A 19,676-nucleotide genomic window follows, 5' to 3' on the forward strand; every position below is an offset into this window, starting at 1 on the left:
GGGACATCCGTTCTTGCCCTGACTGCCAAAGGAACATCTGTGGGCTTACAGAGGTTGAAAAAGAGAAATTGAACCTCAGCAATGCCTGAGCTATGCTTTGGCACGTATGTCTGTTACCTGAAAGACTTTAATGTTTTTTGCATGGTAATAATAGTTTGGAAATGCAGATAACATGACCTAATATGAGAAAGAAACACTTAGGAGCATGTACCACCACTAACAGTAGTTATTTTCTTACATAATTTTATGTTTTTAGATTCATGTGTGTAATTAAGCTATTTACAAGTGTAAAGTCTAACACACTTTTGTATTTCCACAGCTTTGTGATTTTCCTATATTTACAAATGAAGGACAAATGGACGTCACCATTAGTAGTAACTACAAGGAATATGTTCTCTCAGAGGAAAAGGTCAACCTCTGTTTGGGTTTCCGAAAGTTGCTGTTTGGTTATGTTTTGGACCTGTTGAAAGATTTCATGGCCTTTGATGACAGAAATGAAGGCAATTCTTACTTTGTGGTCCCAGTGACCTACAGGAATGGTAAGATTTGTGTTGCCTTCTACTATACAGATATGCCTAAAAAGCTTATTGTATTGTTGTTAAAACACACACACACACACATGAAATTTCTATGATTTTCTTGTCTTTTGTTAAGGTGTACCTTGACTTGTTCCCCATTTGTGAAGGTTCTCTGTTTTTGTGGTATCTACAGAATGTTATGAGTAATCAAAGACACCATCGGAAGACATCTGTATTCTCACACACTCCTTTAAAACTTTCTAGGGGATGCTGTTTCATGACTGTATTTTGGATGGCTATGTTAAGGAAAAATTTAAATAGTACATCATAGTAAGTTTGATCTGTTTGAGGACACTGGTGTATCATTACGTTTAGTGTAAACTTTCTCTAAAGCACACAAGTGGGAAGCTATAATTGCAAAAACCACCCAAAACAAAAGATTAAAAATGAAACAATGGAATATCCAGGATGGAATGTAACAGTATAATGAAAAAGAAAGTTGCTACTCACCATATAATGGAGATGCTGATTCACAGATAGGCACAACAAAAAGACTGTCACAAATAAACCTTTCAGCCATTAAGGCCTTCATCAACAATAGACGTGTACACGTGATTATCTGTGACTCAGCATCTCTGGTATATGGTGAGTAGCAACTGTCCTTTTCATAATATTGTTGAAAGAGTAAAAATATCTTTAGATGCAAGACGTCTGATCATATTTTTCATAAAAATAAGGACGCTGCTTGACAAAAAAAAATAAAGCACCCGGAAGTGGAGGAGGCAACGAAATGAAACTTCACTGATTGTGAGAGGGTTTGTGATGTTATCTCAGTGATTACAAAATCAAGTTACATTTACAAGGAACTTGGCAGTGTGATCGAACTTATCAGTATAATGTTGCACCCTCTCTGTGCTGGATGTGTGCACTGATTCTCTTGGGTTGGGTGTCATAAAGCCATTGTTTTCTCTCCTGAGACAATTGGGCCCTCAACTGTTGTAAGGGGTCTCAGTACCCTGGTGCCGGAGTGTAGTTGACATTTGAGATGGTCCCAAACCTTTTCCATAGGGGACAAGATCTCAGAATACCTCCTCAACGCCACGCAGTCAGCGCGTGCATTGTCCTGTCACATTGTGGCACCACAATACTTTCGCACGAGATCTCTGACACAATGGGGATGCGGGATGCCCGTGACGTGCCATTGTGCCGTCAGAGTTGCCTCGATAACCGCCGACTGTCACCCAAACATATCGTCGGTGACTCCCTGCTCCGTTATGCCGAGAGTAACTCCTCTGCACCTCTCCGAACATTGAAAGAATTGGACCTCTCCCCCCGGTCACCAACTTACTAGCTGACGATGGTCATCCGGGGGCGGTGCAGAACCGTAATTCATTGCCGAACACGGCGCGACAGCATTTGTTGGCTGTCCGTACCTCTCAGGCGAGGCACCTCTCGAAATGCAGCGCACTGTGTCGTGTTAACGGTAGCCTGGGCACGGGACAGTAATTCCGTAGTCTTGCTGCTGCTGGCCTCCAACCGATGGTGTGGGATGACACGGAATGCTACAGGAAGTCCATTACTTGTTCTCAGGCGGCAGATGTCGAATTGTGGTGTGCTTCGGTGCACGATACAGTGATCCTCACTTTAGGTGGTCGTACACAGTCAATCGGAACTTCGGTGGCGAGTGTGGCTGCCTTCACATTCCTGTGACATTTCAGGCCACTGTTACACCCAAATGTCCACAAATCTGGGTGTTCCACAATTTGACCAGCTGGCCAAACGGTAACCCACAATTGAGGCCCCCTTCAAATTTTCAGGTGCCAATAGTGCTGTCTCGCAAGAGTAAGAGTCATTTTCGTGTCCTTCACTGCGATCGCTCAACTTCTGACACTGCTCACACGGGGCCGGCCGAAGTGGCCGTGCGGTTAAAGGCGCTGCAGTCTGGAACCGCAAGACCGCTACGGTCGCAGGTTCGAATCCTGCCTCGGGCATGGATGTTTGTGATGTCCTTAGGTTAGTTAGGTTTAACTAGTTCTAAGTTCTAGGGGACTAATGACCTCAGCAGTTGAGTCCCATAGTGCTCAGAGCCATTTGAACCATTTTTCTCACACGTTACTAGGTCCAGCGACAACCCTAATGGGCTCATGTGACCATTTTACCCATCACAGAGAACTGCAACTCAATCATTTACATTGTGCAATCACTTGTTTACCTGCTGACAACCAAATATGTCTTCCGGGTGCTTCACCCTTGTTACTCGTGACCTTGACACATACGGTAATTAAATGTTTAATGAATAAATTATTTTGTCCCCATAATACTTTGATCTTTGCATTTTCTTTCGCTCTTGCTTACAAATGTGTAATATCAGAATACAGCCACACTTTTATTTGGAGAGCATAGCAAAATTTGTGCCTGCTCTAGTCACATACTATTCATTAAGCTTATTGTGACTGTTCAGCGGAAGCAAGTAACATTCTTCAAGAAGTGACACATGAGTAATGCTTCACATCCCTCTCCCTGGCACTGAATGACACACAGGACTTACAGTCATGCTTCCAGCAACTATCTAAAATTAAAAGTGCTCTTAATAAACATTTGACAGTATTATGAAAAGGTACACTGCTACTCGCCACTCAACGGAGATGCTGAATCACTAACCCTTCTGGCCTCAACCTCCATTAGTCATTGTCCTTCACCCACCTATCCCCTTTCCTGTTCCCATTCTAGCACTATGCAGCCCTCTATTCCACCAATGCACCCACAGTCTTTCCACTTTTTTTCCATAGCCCCCACCCCTTCCACTCTCTGTCTAACATCCCAGCTGCACCTAGCTGTCGTGCCCTGTCTCCACATCATCCCTGTGTGCTCCTGCAAGCTGCACTTTACCGTCTCTATCCTGCCATCCCTTCCATTCCCCACCTCCCACCTCCCTGATTGCTTCTCCCATCGTGTGTTGCTGCTCCAGTCTGGCCTCGGCAGCCGGAGACTGTGGTTGTGGTTTGTGTCTGTGTGTGTGTGTGTGTGTGTGTGTGTGTGTGTGTGTGTGTGTTTTGTCGAATTCAATGAAGGCTTTTTTCGCTGAAAGCTAACTTGTTACAGTCCTTTTGTTGTGCCTATCTGCCACTCAGCATCTCCACTGTAAGATGAGTAGGAATCTATTCTTAAATAATATTGTCGTTATTCCATCCTAGATTACTATTGCTTAATAAACATTTTTTCTGTTGTGTATAGCTCTCTATCTCATTCTCTTACCACTTCAAAATATTAAAGCAAGTATTTGAAAACTAGAGGGCAAAGATGAAAATATTTTGGGAACTATTCCCGTAATGACTCAATGCTGAAACTAGGCAATTCCTTCAGTAAATAAGAAATATTTTTCTAAGTTTTTCTGGAATCTGGAATCGAAGGAAAGCTTTCTTTTAATCTGTTATCAAAATTTGTTTTACATTTCAAGTTGTGCTTTTACTTTTAAAGCAGGATCTGGTGATATTTACAAACCTTCATCCATAATTGAGCTTTTTAGCTTTATATGGGACAGAATAATGTGGACAAGATGATGAGTGAAAGAAATGTACCAATTTTTATAATTTTAATAAGTGACTGTTGGAAACTGTAGCAAGTGGTTGTAAGAGTGCAGTAGGAAAGCCTAAGAAAAATCTAATAACATTGGCTTGGGAACTTTGCTCATGTTACTAATTCCAGATAATTAAACAACTAATAGCTTGAAATTACCCTAGCTGGAACACCCCAGCTTATTCCTGGTCTATCTAGTAGAGACCACATCTCACCTGTTAAATTATGTAGAATCCACCTTCATCACCATGTTGTTGTTGTTGTGGTCTTCCGTCCTGAGACTGGTTTGATGCAGCTCTCCATGCTACCCTATCCTGTGTAAACTTCTTCATCTCCCAGTACTTACTGCAACCCACATCCTTCTGAATCTGCTTAGTGTATTCATCTCTTGGTCTCCCTCTACGATTTTTACCCTCCACGCTGCCCTCCAATGCTAAATTTGTGATCCCTTGATGCCTCAGAACATGTCCTACCAATCGGTCCCTTCTTCTTGTCAAGTTGTGCCACAAACTCCTCTTGTCCCGTCAATACCTCCTCATTAGTTATGTGATCTACCCATCTAATCTTCAGCATTCTTCTGTAGCACCACATTTCGAAAGCTTCTATTCTCTTCTTGTCCAAACTATTTATCGCCCATGTTTCACTTCCATACATGGCTACACTCCATACAACTACTTTCAGAAAAGACTTCCTGGCACTTAAATCTATACTCAACGTTAACAAATTTCTCATCTTCAGAAACGCTTTCCTTGCCATTGCCAGTCTACATTTTATATCCTCTCTACTTCGACCATCATCAGTTATTTTGCACCCCAAATAGCAAAACTCCTTTACTACTTCAAGTATCTCATATCCTAATCTAATTCCCTTAGTATCACCCGACTTAATTTGACTACATTCCATTATTCTCGTTTTGCTTTTGTTGATGTTCATCTTATATCCTCCTTTCAAGACACTGTCCATTCCGTTCAACTGCTCTTCCAAGTCCTTTGCTGTCTCTGACAGAATTACAATGTCATCGGTGAACCTCAAAGTTTTTATTTCTTCTCCATGGATTTTAATACCTACTCTGAATTTTTCTTTTGTTTCCTTTACTGCTTGCTCAGTATACAGATTGAATAATATCGGGGAGAGGCTACAACTCTGTCTCACTCCCTTCCCAACCACTGCTTCCCTTTCATGCCCCTCGGCTCTTATAACTGCCATCTGGTTTCTGTACAAATTGTAAATAGCCTTTCGCTCCCTGTATTTTACCCCTGACACCTTTAGAATTTGAAAGAGTATTCCAGTTGATATTGTCAAAAGCTTTCTCTAAGTCTACAAATGATAGAAACGTAGGTTTGCCTTTCCTTAATCTTTGTTCTAAGATAAGACGTAAGGTCAGTATTGCCTCACGTGTTCCAATATTTCTACGGAATCCAAACTGATCTTCCCCAAGGTCGGCTTCTACTGGTTTTTCCATTTGTCTGTAAAGAATTTGTGTTAGTATTTTGCAGCTGTGCCTTATTAAACTGATAGTTTGGTAATTTTCACATCTGTCAACACCTTCTTTCTTTGGGATTGGAATTATTATATTCTTCTTGAAGTCTGAGGGTATTTCGCCTGTCTCATACATCTTGCTCACCAGATGGTAGAGTTTTGTCAGGACTGGCTCTCCCAAGGCCATCAGTAGCTCTAATGGAATGTTGTCTACTCCCGGGGCCTTGTTTCGACTCAGGTCTTTCAGTGCTCTGTCAAACTCTTCACGCAGTATCGTATCTCCCATTTCATCTTCATCTACATCCTCTTCCATTTCCATAATATTGTCGTTAAGTATATCACCCTTGTATAGACCCTCTATATACTCCTTCCACCGTTCTGCTTTCCCTTCTTTGCTTAGAACTGGGTTTCCATCTGAGCTTTTGATATTCATACAAGTGGTTCTCTTTTCTCTCTAGGTCGCTTTAATTTTCCTGTAGGCTGTATCTATCTTACCCCTAGTGAGATATGCCTCTACATCCTTACATTTGTCCTCTAGCCATCCCTGCTTAGCCGTTTTGCACTTCCTGTCGATCTCATTTTTGAGACGTTTGTATTCCTTTTTGCCTGCTTCATTTACTGCATTTTTATATTTTTTCCTTTCGTCAATTAAGTTCAATATTTCTTCTGTTACCCAAGGAGTTCTACTAGCCCTCGTCTTTTTACCTACTTGATCCTCTGCTGCCTTCACTACTTTATCCCTCAGAGCTACCCATTCTTCTTATACTGTATTTCTTTCCCCCATTCCTGTCAATTGTTCCCTTATGCTTTCGCTGAAATTCTGTACAACCTGTGGTTCTTTCAGTTTATCCAGGTCCCATCTCCTTAAATTCGCACCTTTTTGCAGTTTCTTCAGTTTTAATCTACAGTTCATAACCAATAGATTGTGGTCAGAGTCCACATCTGCCCCTGGATATGTCTTACAATTTAAAACCTGGTTCCTAAATCACCATAGCACTGTGGTAAACAACACTCCGTTGTCAGAAAGCCTGATGAGCACAGCAGGAAGTCAGACTTGCTGCGCCATATGTCTTTCGCCGCCTCTTGTCGCATTGCATCTTGTGTCCAAGAGAATGTGACACTGTTGTGATGAGCTTATGAGCGAGTCTGAAGACTGAGATGAGTGGCTCTATAGAGCAGTTCATGGCTGTAAAGTAAACTGATTTCTACAAACTGAGCAAAAGCGAGAACAATAATATTAACTCAGAATTTGCTTGCGATTTGATTAAGCTCCATTACATGGAATCGGGGATAATACCAGCCACAAGTGGCTGTTGAAGGAATGCGAGGGAGCTGTTTTAGTCAAGGCAAACATAGAGGGCGCAGATTAGTTGCAAACCCTCTGGGGTTTGAGTTCGCAAATACCAGTTTCACAGACTAGTTTTAAATATAAAAATCAGGCTCCATCCATTTTGAAATCAGGTTGTGGTACAACATGTTTCTGGCTCCTTGCATGATTGAAAAAGTCACAAGGATAACAGAAAGAAGCCAGGTAAGAAAGTGAAAGAGCTGAAGAATTTCTGGCAGTCACCTCACAGGATGAAGAGCTTTTGATTTGTTTATCCATTTTGATGCAGTTAGTGTCCTTTGGGTAACAGGTATTCTTATCACAGGTGAACATGTTACACAAAAAGCATCACACAACACAGGAGAAAGAAAGATGGCTACATTTCATTTATGTCCAACAATAACATCTGTGTCCACATTACTCTTTCTGTTGTCCTTGTTTACAAGTACTGAAGTCTCCATAAAGGTTGAATATCATGTTTATATTTGTAACTGAAACATTTTCTGTGAGTGTGGTCATACACATACTCTGATCAGGTAGAACATTATGACCACCTTCGTAATAGCCGATATGTCCACCTTTAACACGGATGACAGTGGCAGCGCATTGTATCTTGGAAGGAATGAGGCCTCGGTAGGTCGCACACACAAGTCACTTAATTCCCATAAATCGTGGGGAGGGGAGCCACGAGCTCTGATGCCACATTGTCACATCAAGGTTGTATTCTATAGGGTTCAGATCTGGTGAATTGGGTGGCCATCACATCAGTTGGAACTCAGCATTGTGTTCCTCATACCAGTCCATCACTCTATTGGCCTTATGACACGGCACATTATCTTGTTGAAATCTGCCACTGCCATCGGGAAACGTGATAGTCGCGAAGGTGTGTACACGGTCTGCGACCAGTGTACGATACTCTTGCTGTCGTAATGCCTTGCACAAAATCCACTGGACCCGTGGAGGTCCACATGACTGTTCCCCATAGCATAACGGAGCCACCACCAGCTTGTCTCTGCTTCCTGCAGTACAGTAGTCAAGGAGCAGTTCCCCTGGAAGACAACACATCCATGCCCTCCCATTGACATCATGAAGATCATATCGAGATTAATCAGACAATGCAGTGCTCTGCCACTGTGCCAACATCCAGTGTCGGTGGTCAAGCGCCCATTTCAGTCATAGTTGCATATGACCGATATGTGATTTGTGCTGGGCATATCCTTTCCTGTTTCTACTCGAGACTGCTTTGAATATATTAAATGTGTGTACATACTGTCATTTCCACAGCAAGACTATTTCTCCCTGGCCATGGGAGTGTGAGTTTGGATATGTGTGTGTGTGTGTGTGTGTGTGTGTGTGTGTGTGTGAACTCTTACTACAAACAGAGCAAGGGCTTGAAAGCTAGTGTGAATATTGTTTTCTTTTGCTTGTTTCTATGCTCCACATGTCCGTCCACTGCAGGTGAGTGGTTGCCTTTCCCTTATTTTACATACTGTTCCATCCAGGAATTTCCACTATTGTTTTTACATGTATGTACGTAGTACTTTCTATCATATTAATAATAATAATAATAATAATAATAATAATAGAATTGTAAAAATTTTCTGTCTGTCTGTTTAAACAGAGTAATCTCCAAAACTACCAAATTTTCATGGGGTTTTCACAGGTAACTTTAGCATAGGTTGGGGCAATGTTTAGGCTTTATTTTGTTAAAGTCATATCATGGAAAAAGTAATTTGAAGTTTCATCTAAAATCTTCTACTGAACTTAATAGTTTGGGTGTTTAATCATGACTGTGTAGTACACCAAAGAACCAGCAGATGGCACTGTTAATTGTTTTTAACTTAGTGACAGATGTATTTTTGAAAGTTTATGTCACAGACAGAATTAAGCAGGATAGTATTTATAAATACAAACTAACAGAGCATTTGGCCAGGATATGTGGATTTACTGATTTTGCTTCACGTTAAAAACTTAATTATGTTCCTTTACTCTTTCTATAGAAAAGTTTTATTTATATTCTTTGATAGGAAAAATAAATTTATTAAGTTTGCTTCATGATTGTAGAGCCTACTCATTTCATTTTGTTTTGTATATGAATAAAAATGTCTATAAAACTGTTCAGTTTTCTGAATACACCAGAACACGAAGATGATGAGGTGAGACTTGCTGCGGCTCGAGAACAGTGGCTTTAATTTGCTCACGAAAAGTCCTTCTGAAAGAAAGGCACACTGTAACTCTGACCTCAAGCTTCATGCATTATCTAACGTCACTGAACCCTTCACTCACAGGGGCTTACAGTTTGTTCTTTCGAACATAACAACGTGAAAGTGGAAATTTTGACAGCAAGAGGTTCAGGCGAATGAGTTTTTATATCCCGAATCCCACTTATTCATAACAGTTTACCATTTTGCTTTAAATGTGTACAATTCCTGTTTATCTTACTTTATGCCATGATCGTAAACAAAATCACAAGGCCAGCTGCTGCATGTTGTGGGCATGGACCTTAGTGTCAGTAGCATTTCGCATGGCCACCTGTACATGATTAAGCTGTGTAAATAAATTCCGCATGTAGGAAGCCTTTGACACAGCGGTAAATAAAAACCCAGGCAGTGCCATATTTCACAGCTAGTCATTGATAAAGCCTGTTCATAGTGTTTCCATATCTCATCAGGTACAGATATTTTGATGAAGTAATTAAACTTCACCGTCACATTGTATGCTGATATTTGTGAAATTATCATCTGATACTCTGAATTCTTTTGTTTCCATGTAATTCTCTCAGTCTTCGGCATCAGTGCCCAAAGCATGTGCTATTTCCTCTGAGGGGAGCAGCACCAGTCACAGCAACAACAAAACTAACAGTAACAATAATCATACAATATTCATGTACAAAAATAATCATGACAAATGGTACACATTCATACATTAGACTACTGGCGGCCCTGTGGTGTCATTCAGTTGTCAGGTCTTATAACTGCTCACCAACACTAAGCAAGCTTACTATTCATTAATTTCTGCACAAATGAGACCCAGCTGAGGCATTTTCATTGCACAGTGGAGAAGTTATTGAGGAATTGCAGTATGATGGTGATTGTAAAGTCAGCAGGAAGTATATGGTGTAGTGTGCAATGAAGGGACTAGCGTGTAATTATTTTCCATTTTGATAAGTTTACTTGCTCCAGTGACATGCAAATATAAAAGAACTGTACATTATGTACAGCCAACTGAGGTGATGCATTTGTAAAAACACAAGGCTGAATTTTATTATTTATTTATTTATACATCCATCCAGCAATCATCTCGCAGTGATATAGGAGTTATGTCTATCATGAAAAGGATGGATTGCTACTCACCACATTTTGGAGACGCTGAGTCGCAGATAGGCACAACGAAAAGACTGTTGAACAAGTAAACCTTCAGCCAAAAAGGCCTTCATCCAAATTAGACAGCATACACAAATTCATTTATTCATGTAAACACAACCCGCACACACATGACTATTGTCTCTGGCTGCCGAAACTCACTTCAGGAGCTAGAGACAGTGGTTTTGTGTGTGTGTGTGTGTGTGTGTGTGTGTGTGTGTGTGTGTGTGTGTGTGTGTGTTTTGTGTAATTTGGATGAAGGCCTTTTTGACTGGAAGCTCACTTGTGTGACAGTCTTTTTGTTGTGCCTATCTGTGACTCAGTATCTTCACTAGGTGTTAAGTAACAATCTATCCTTTCATAGTACTAATACAAGGTTTGTCATAATAATAATAATAATAATAATAATGTGCAAATAAATTGCTCAAAATATACATACACTATGTGATCAAAAGTATCCGAACACCTGGCTGAAAATGACTTAAAAGTTCGTGGCACCCTCCATTGGTAATGCTGGAATTCAGTATGGTGTTGGCCCACCCCTAGCCTTGATGACAGCTTCTACTCTCACAGGCATACATTCAGTCAGGTTCTGGAATGTGTCTTGGGGAATGGCAGCCTATTCTTCACGGAGTGCTGCACTGAGAAGAGGTATCGCTGTCGGTCGGTGAGGCCTGGTGCAAAATCAGTGTTCCAAAACATGCCAAAAATGTTCTATATGTTTCAGGTCAGGACTCTGTGCAGGCCAGTCCATTACAGCGATGTTATTGTCATGTAACCACTCCGCCACAGGCCGTGCATTATGAACAGATGCTCGATCATGTTGAAAGAAGCAATCGCCATCCCCGAATTGCTCTTCAACAGTGGGAAGCAAGAAGGTGCTTAAAACGTCAATGTAGGCCTGTGCTGTGATAGCACCATGCAAAACAACATGGGGTGCAAGCCCCCTCCATGAAAAACACAACCACACCATAAGACCACCGCCTCCGAATTTTACTGTTGGCACTACACATGCTGGCAGATGATGTTCACTGGGCATTCACCATACCCACACCCTGCCATCATATTGCCACATTGTATCTGTGAATCGTCACTCCACACATTTTTCCACTGTTCAATTGTCCAATGTTTATGCTCCTTACACCAAGTGAGGCATCGTTTGGCATTTATCAGCATGAAGTGTGGCTTATGACCAGCCGCTCGACCATGAAATCAAAGTTTCCTCACCCCCCTCCGCCTAACCGTCATAGTACATGCTGTGGATCCTCATGAAGTTTGGAATTCCTGTGTGATGGTCTGGATAGACGTCTGCCTATTACACAATACGACCCTCTTCAACTGTCGGCGGTCTCTGCCAGTCAACAGATGAGGTTGGCATGTACACTTTTGTGCTGTTCATGTCCCTTCACATTTCCACTTCACTATCACATTGGAAACAGTGGACCTGGGGATGTTTAGGAGTGTGGAAATCTCGCGTAGAGACGTATGACACAAGTGACACCTGACCATATTCGAAGTTCATGAGTTCTGCGACACGTCCCATTCTGCTCTCTCACAATGTCTAATGACTACTGAGGTCACATGTCTAATGACTACTGAGGTCGCTGATATGGAGAGTACCTGGCAGTAGGTAGCAGCACAATGCACCTAATACGAAAAACGTATGTTTTTGGGGGTCTCCGGATACTTTTGATCGCATAGTGTGCGTACACACAGAATACACAAGTATGGAATATATAAGTATGCTCTTATGAGGATAGGACAGGTGGTTGGCCATAGATTTGATGAAGCTAGCTCCCTGGCATTTGCTTGAAATGATTCAGGAAAACCTAAGTGAGGGTGACCAGACAGATGAAAGCCATCCTCCCGGATATGAGATCTTAACAACAGCTCTACCTTGTTCAGGTGGTCCCAGTTGTACAATGTTCTTTGATATACACACAGTTTGTTCCAGATTTGGGACAATGGAGGTTCATTCTCTGTCCAGACATCCTGATTTTAGTTTTCTGTGGTTTTCTTAAACCACTTCAGGCAAATTTCAAGATGGTTCCTACAACAATACCACGTCAACCTCCTGTCTTGTCCCCTCTTCATTAAACACACGTATGTTCATACATCTGTATGTATGACTGAAATTTTCCTTGTATTAAGCTGATGTGTCGTATATAATTGTAAAATGATCCTTTGAAAAATAAATTACTGATGTTTATGTATCATGCACTTCAGTAGCTTGCATTAAGGCTACTCTGTCTTAAAATTAAGGTGTAATCTTAAGTTTATTTTTCTGCTTTCTCAGATCAAATAGCATATGATATAGACTGGAATGTGATGGAAACTTACAAGAAGATTGAGCCTATCACTCGCAGATCTCTCGAGCAGCGATCTGTCCCTATTGAAGACTATAGTATTTATCACCATGCTGTTGTTGCACCGTGGTATCGTGGGCTGCCACCAACACCGGTAATACTTCCGTGACAATCTGATACATAAAATTTACTTTCAATTGAGACTGCAGAATGACATATGATGTTACATGCTATTTCACAAGATTATCTCTAGTTAGTTGTCTTGTTGTACACTAGTATTCACACTTATTAATAAAGTAAATAAATGTCTGAAAGGAATCTGTATTTATTGTGGATATTTTGTACATGAAGTCATCTAGATTGCTTATTATATTTCTTTCTTTATAACTGAATTTTGGCTATTGCCATCACTAGATCGTAACTTAGAAGTTGTGAAACAATGTTGAGTGTCTCTATCAACAAAACCTATGCTTATTACTTGGGCCTAGATCTTTTGATACCTAGCTCTGAACACTGTGTTAGAAGTTACATGTTTTGACTTGCTGATGGCAGTAACTAAAGCACCATTATATGGCAGTAACCAAAACACCATTATAAATAAAAGAGATACATTAAGTGATCTAGATAGCTTTATTCACCAGGTATTCACACTCTTTGTGGCCTGCCGAAGAGCCGGTCGGCATTCATCGTAAGATTAGCAGCTCGGAAGATCAGTGCTTATTTGCTGCTTTTTGATAGTTAACATTCAGCTGTGAATCCCCTGTTATATTGCTCTGCATTGAAGGTGGTGCAACCGTCACACAAACTGATGGTGTAGCTTTATATACAACAAAAAAGGTATCATTCTTTCTGTGAGAAGTTGATTGTTGGAATGATGAGTAGTTGTAAATGTCATATTACTGCACTGATTGGACTCTAACAGCTAAGTGATTGATCGTTGTGAAGTGCATGACATTTATGCTAATCTGAAGACTTTGCTAGTATTGAATTTTACTGTTTTCATCTTTTTGAATTTTTAAAGGTCTCTAAACATACACAGCTTTAACAGACGATAGACACCGGCCGCTGCGGTTGCAGATTCGAATCCTGCCTCGGGCATGGATGTGTGTGCTGTCCTTAGGTTAGTTAGGTTTAAGTAGTTATAAGTTCTAGGGGACTGATGAACTCGGACATTAAGTCCCATAGTGCTCAGAGCCATTTGAAGGAACAGGGTGATGCTATGGTCAGTCGGCAAATAAATTTGGGTGAAAAGCTTCAAGTTGTAGTTGTAGTTTGCCATTTACAGTTTTCAAAAATTAAGTTATAGGACATTGACATCAATAGGTGTGGGAGCACGGTCCCCTAGTGATGCAAAAGAGGATAGCTATTCATGTATGTAGTTTCAGAATGACGCATATCTTTTGGAAGGAATTGTGACATAAATTTTATGCTAATAAAGAAGCAAACAAATAGTAACAAGAACTGAATGCACCACTAAAGTCCCTGGCAATAATTTTACACAAATCCTTGGCAGCGTTCGGAAATTTGGAACACACAATAGCGAATAGTTCAGTATAGGTGTATTGTCCTTGTCAACCGAGTTGAGTTGATGAAACCACAACGAAGTCAATATCTGTCCTACTGTAAACAGCTTGCAGTGTCTACTAACTTACTATAATGCTATTTAATGTTAAATGTTAGTATTTTCCAAATGAGAGAAGCAGCAGAAACAGAAAATTGCTTTAGGTAAAATTTATGTAAATAGCCTTCTGGAATTACATTCTTGGAGGGGGAGGGAAGGGTATAATGGAAAAAAAGAAAGAAAGGAGGATTGGTATGCAGTTACTTTTTGCATGTTACTTTACATTGGGATATGAATGTCCTCGAAAACTATTTAATCAATTTTACCTGAAGCAATTTTCTGTTTCTACCTGTTCTTTCAGATCGGAGGATGGTTGTGTGAACAACCAAAATTAGTTACCAAATTTAGTGTTGTACATTGTTTGCAATCTGGACAATTAAAAGATTTTGTATAGAAAATTTGTAAAAATTATTGAAAATGTATATGAGCTGTACACTGAGGTGACAAAAGTCATGGTATAGTGATACGTACATATACAGATGACGGTAGTATCGCATATGCGAGGTATAAAAGGGCATTGCATCGATGGCATTTTCATTTATGCTTAAGTGATTCACGTGAAACAGTTTCCGAAGTGATTGTGGTCCCAGGATAGGAATTAACATACTTTGAATGCGAAATGGTGGTTGGAGATAGATCCGTGGGACATTCCATTTCAGAAACTGTTAGGGAATTAAATATTCAGTGATCCACAGTGTCAAGAGTGTGCCGAGAGTACCAAATTTCAAGCGTTACCGCTCATCACAGACAACGCAGTGGCTGACGGCCTTCACTTAGTGACCGAGAACTGTGTCATTTGTGTAGAGTTGTCAGAGCTAACACTGCATGAAATAACCGAAGTAATCAATGTGGGATGTACAACGAACGTATCCGTCAGGACAGTGTGGTGAAATTTGGTGATAATGGACTATGGCAGCAGACGACCGATGCGAGTGCCTTTGCTAACAGCATGACATCGCCTGCAGCTCCTCTCTGGGATGACCGTATTGGTTGAACCCTAGATGACTGGAAAACCGTGGCCTGGTCGGATCAGACCCAGCTTCAGTTGATAAGAGCTGGTAGTAGGGTTAGAGTGTGGTGCAGACCCTATGAAGCCATGGACACAAGTTGTCAACAAGACACTGTGCAAGCTGGTGGTGGCTCCGTAATGGTGTGGGCTGTGTTTATATGGAATGGTCTGGGTCCTCTCATTCAACTAAATTGTTCGTTGACGGGAAATGGTTATGTTCAGCTACTTAGAGACCATTTGCAGCCATTTATGGACTTCGTGATGAAATTTTTATGGATAACAGCGTGCCAAGTCACTGGGCCACAATGGTTCGCAATTGGTTTGAAGAACATTCTGGCTAATTTGAGTGAATGATTTGGCCACCCAGCTTGTGCGACATGAATCCAGTCAAACATTTTGGCACACAATTGATAGGTCAGTTTGTGCACAAAATTCTGCACTGGCAACATTCTTAATTGTGGATGGCTAAAGTGGTAACATGGCTCAATATTTCTGCAGGGGACTTCCAACGACTTGTTGAGTCGTTGCCATGTCGAGTTCCTGCACTGTGCCGGGCAGGAGGTGGTCTGATATGATATTAGGAGGTATCCCATGACTTTTGTCACCTCAGTGTACAAATATTGCCTTAAACAGTCCTAGGTGGAATTTTTACATGTAATACCTCATTTAATATGTCTGCACTATGCTTCTTTGTATAGTCACTTCTCATAGATCTTTAAAGAACGCGGAACTACCATTGTTTCATCAATAATTCTTGAATGGGAGAAACTTGTCCATAGCTAGCTTCATTGTGCTTGACTACCAGTGTAACTTATTTGATGACTAATCTGGCACCAGATGGCAACTGTAGTTGTACATTCATTTTCCTTGTCATAGTAAATATTTCCTGCCTCAGTCAGTAACTGTGTGGACAGCATGGAGAACGGTCGACTTGATCTGCATTGGGAAACATTGTTTCGGAAATGAGATATGGTTACCAATTGAGTTTGCAGTATTAGATTGTAGCAGTTACAGGGTATGATTTGTATGAGGAAGTATCTACACATTGACTCCCTTGTGCAGTCTTTTACTTATATATCAAAGCAGAGAAGCTTTTATGTTTCGATATTTTCATATAATGGTTTTATTTATGCACATTTTTTTTCTATTTTGCAGTTGTATATTGTAACAAAAGTGTGTGAGGACATGTCACCTCAGACACCATTTCCCTCTCCAGATGTCTCATCCTATGAAGATTATTTTGTTTCCAAATACAATTTGACAATTGTACAGAAAGAACAACCGCTCCTTGAAGTGAAGTCAATCCCCAAGACCTTGAACTGGCTGAGGCCACGGTAAGTATAACTGTTTCACAAATTATAAGAAATGTGCATGGAGAGTGGGTGCCTTCATATAAAAAACTTGGAACTTCTATTTTGTCTCCCTCCCTATTCCCCCTCCCCCCTTTCTTTTTCTTTCTTTTAACTTATTTATATCATTTTAGAAATTGAATTCTTCATGCTTGCCTTATGCCCTTGCTTGTTATGACTCAAAGTAGGGGGATCGTATGGCCCCAGATGGCTCTTGCATGCAGTTCAGTGAATATTGCAACCACACAACATTTTGCTTTGCTGTTTTTCTCTTTGTGTGTTGTCCTTCTTTTGTGATAGGTGAGGGGTAGTTTCAAAAGTTTGAGACTGACCTCGAAAAATTAAACTATGATCACAAAACTTTAACATGGCACATTTTTCTCAACAATGGATCATTTCTTCTATTGAAAACCAATTTATTTGGCAAGATTTGCGACAGTTTGTCACTTACAACCGTAAACTGTTAGCACTGCGTAGTGGCAGTCAGCAGCTTGTGTTCTTGTGCTGAATGTTGCCATCTCTTGGTCTCAGTGGCCGAGATTCAATTCCTGGCTGGGTGAAGGATTTTCTTTGCTCTGGACTGTGTGTGTTTGTTTTGGTGGGGGAGGGGAGTGAGTCCTCCCCATGATCGACACGCAAGCCACTGAAGTGGTGTCAAATAAAAACATTTGTACACACCAGCTGGTCAGAACTGCCATACACACATTTCACTTCGCTACACCGTGACAGACCAAAAAAACAGTCTGCTTCACTTTGATAGATGGTGGTCAGTTCTTCACCTTGGATTGGTGCATAAGGTCTTTAGAAGGTCTTAGTGTTTTTCCACCAGTTTAATAAACACAACAGCTATACATAACATAGACTTTAGTCATCAGTGGTATATTCTCCTTCACTGTTTAAACATTCCACCAATGTTGGAGTATCTTTTCAATTCCATGGCTGTAGAAATCGTGTAGTTCTTAAGCAAAGAACTTGTCAAATCATGTTCAGAGCGCATTTTCATCTGGAAAGAAAGTTCCATGAAGGTTGTTCATTAGAGAGTGGAAAAGGTGAAAACCTTGTCACTCCTGTACTGTGTTGTTGCTGCTGCTGCTGCTGCTGCTGCTGCCCCCCCCCCCCCCCCCCCCCCACAGTCTAGCAGCATGCAGGCAGACATTACCTTGAAGTAGCCTCACTGGCCGGAAGCAATTCATAGTACACTACACTGTCACTGTTCCACCAGGGACATAACATTATCTTCAGTGGATGCGTGCAGGCCTTTGCATGGGAAGTTGCTGCTTTGTTTGGACTCAACCATTCCTTTCTTCTCCTTAAATTAGCATAAGGACACAAATTCTTATCACAAGCAGCGATACAGGGTAGGAATGGTCAGGTTTTGCATATATAGCCAACCACTGAGTTTTGTAATTTTGACTTAGAGCATGTGATACCCATACACCCGATTTTGAACCATACCCATTGCATGCAGATGATGGTAGAATGATCACACTTCATTATGTTTGCAAATTCTCGAGTACACTGATGTGGACCATTGAGGATTAATGCAGTAAAACGATCTTCATCAAACCCCGAAGGCCTTTCTGAAAGTAGTGTGTCACTAATGTAAAAACAACCCTCCCTAAAATGAAAAATCCATTTTCTTGCCGTGCTCTGTTAAGTAGCATTATTGCCGCACATGGCACTGGTATTTCCACCCCTTTGTCCACAGCTCGTGGTCGTGCGGTAGTGTTCTGGCCTCCCACGCCCGGGTTCCCGGGTTCGATTCCCGGCGGGGTCAGGGATTTTCTCTGCCTCGTGATGACTGGGTGTTGTGTGCTGTCCTTAGGTTAGTTAGGTTTAAGTAGTTCTAAGTTCTAGGGGACTGATGACCATAGATGTTAAGTCCCATAGTTCTCAGGGCCATTTCCACCCTGCTTCACAGCTGTCACCCTTCTATCGAATTAAGACAGAAGAGTATGTCAGAAATGTTCCAACTTCTCCAACTGGCACTCCATTTACTAGTGTCTACAGCTCCACTCACTACCTCCAAATGACAGAATGACAATATGTAAACTCAAACAGCAGTGGGGAACTACAAATGACAATCTATAAATAATTAAACCCACAGCAACTGGCATACCAAAATGCAAAACAAAAATGCTACAAACTTATGCACATATCTAATATTTCCACCACTTGCTGCACTCCTTTGTCTTGGAATGATAGTGGTGCATGTACCACTCATCTATGGTACTTCAGTGGCTAAAGAACTCGTCTGGATTAGTCTGACATCTGAAATAGATGGGAATTTCACCAGAAACAGGTGCAGTATCCTCAGGTCGATGAGTAACATAGCAGATCTGTGGCAGTATTGCTGGCCAGTTGATGTGGCTAGTATTGCTGAAACACTCCTAGCTTAGAGAGGGTTAGGAACTGTTAGAGAGCAACCTGTACTTTTAGTTCTGAAAGCTAGGTACTGCATCACTTTCACATTTCTGTATGTCTGTCAGCAGTTCTACGCATTCCACCACACAAATGTAGTAGTGGCCCACATTTATGTCTTGAATTTGTTAATTGACTTTCTTCTTTGCTATATAAAAATGTTGTAGACAAGATAGTATCGGGAAATTGTTGAGGGCTACTGTCATTGTTGATAACATTGATAATAAACCAGTAGCCAAGTATAGTATAACAATTTTCGTAACACTTTGAGGTCCAGCCCCTTAGAAAAATATGTAGCCCAGAAAACTAGCAATTTATGCCATTATTTAAGATGTTACTGGCACGTCTTTGAGATATTTTAAAGGACAATATACACTAAAAAAGACTAAAGAAATAACAGAAAGTGTGTGAGCTTCTGAGGAAAACTGTGCAAGATAAGTTCTTAAGTAATTTCGTGTGTAATATGGCTTTTCTGTGAAAAAGCCTGAAACACTGGCATGCAGAGAAGTATGTTGCAATTGTAGCAGTGCCAGCTTGTCTTGCTTGCTTTGACAATAGACTGTTTCATCTTCTCCAAACAAATCTTGCAAACTGATGTTGGATGCTGCTTCGTTTCAGTTGCTGGAATGTCAGGGAAATGTCATCATGTGAGCCAATTGCTGATATTGCCCCTAGGAACAATTCCTTTTGTTGAGCCAGTGTTGCTGT

General features: G+C 40.9%; 1 protein-coding gene across 2 annotated transcripts in view; it reads left to right on the forward strand.

Moving 5' to 3' along the window:
- The window catches only part of LOC126424857 (endoribonuclease Dicer-like), a 308,787-nt gene that overhangs the window by 218,246 nt on the left and 70,865 nt on the right, over window positions 1–19,676 (forward strand). For both annotated transcript variants that reach the window (XM_050087670.1, XM_050087671.1), the window contains exons 14-16: window positions 320–539; window positions 12,559–12,722; window positions 16,354–16,532. In XM_050087670.1, the coding sequence (XP_049943627.1) occupies window positions 320–539; window positions 12,559–12,722; window positions 16,354–16,532 (563 nt within the window). The remainder of the gene's footprint in view (window positions 1–319; window positions 540–12,558; window positions 12,723–16,353; window positions 16,533–19,676) is intronic.

The sequence above is a fragment of the Schistocerca serialis genome, chromosome 10, assembly GCF_023864345.2.
Source record: "Schistocerca serialis cubense isolate TAMUIC-IGC-003099 chromosome 10, iqSchSeri2.2, whole genome shotgun sequence".
NCBI classification, from domain to species: Eukaryota; Metazoa; Arthropoda; class Insecta; order Orthoptera; family Acrididae; genus Schistocerca; species Schistocerca serialis.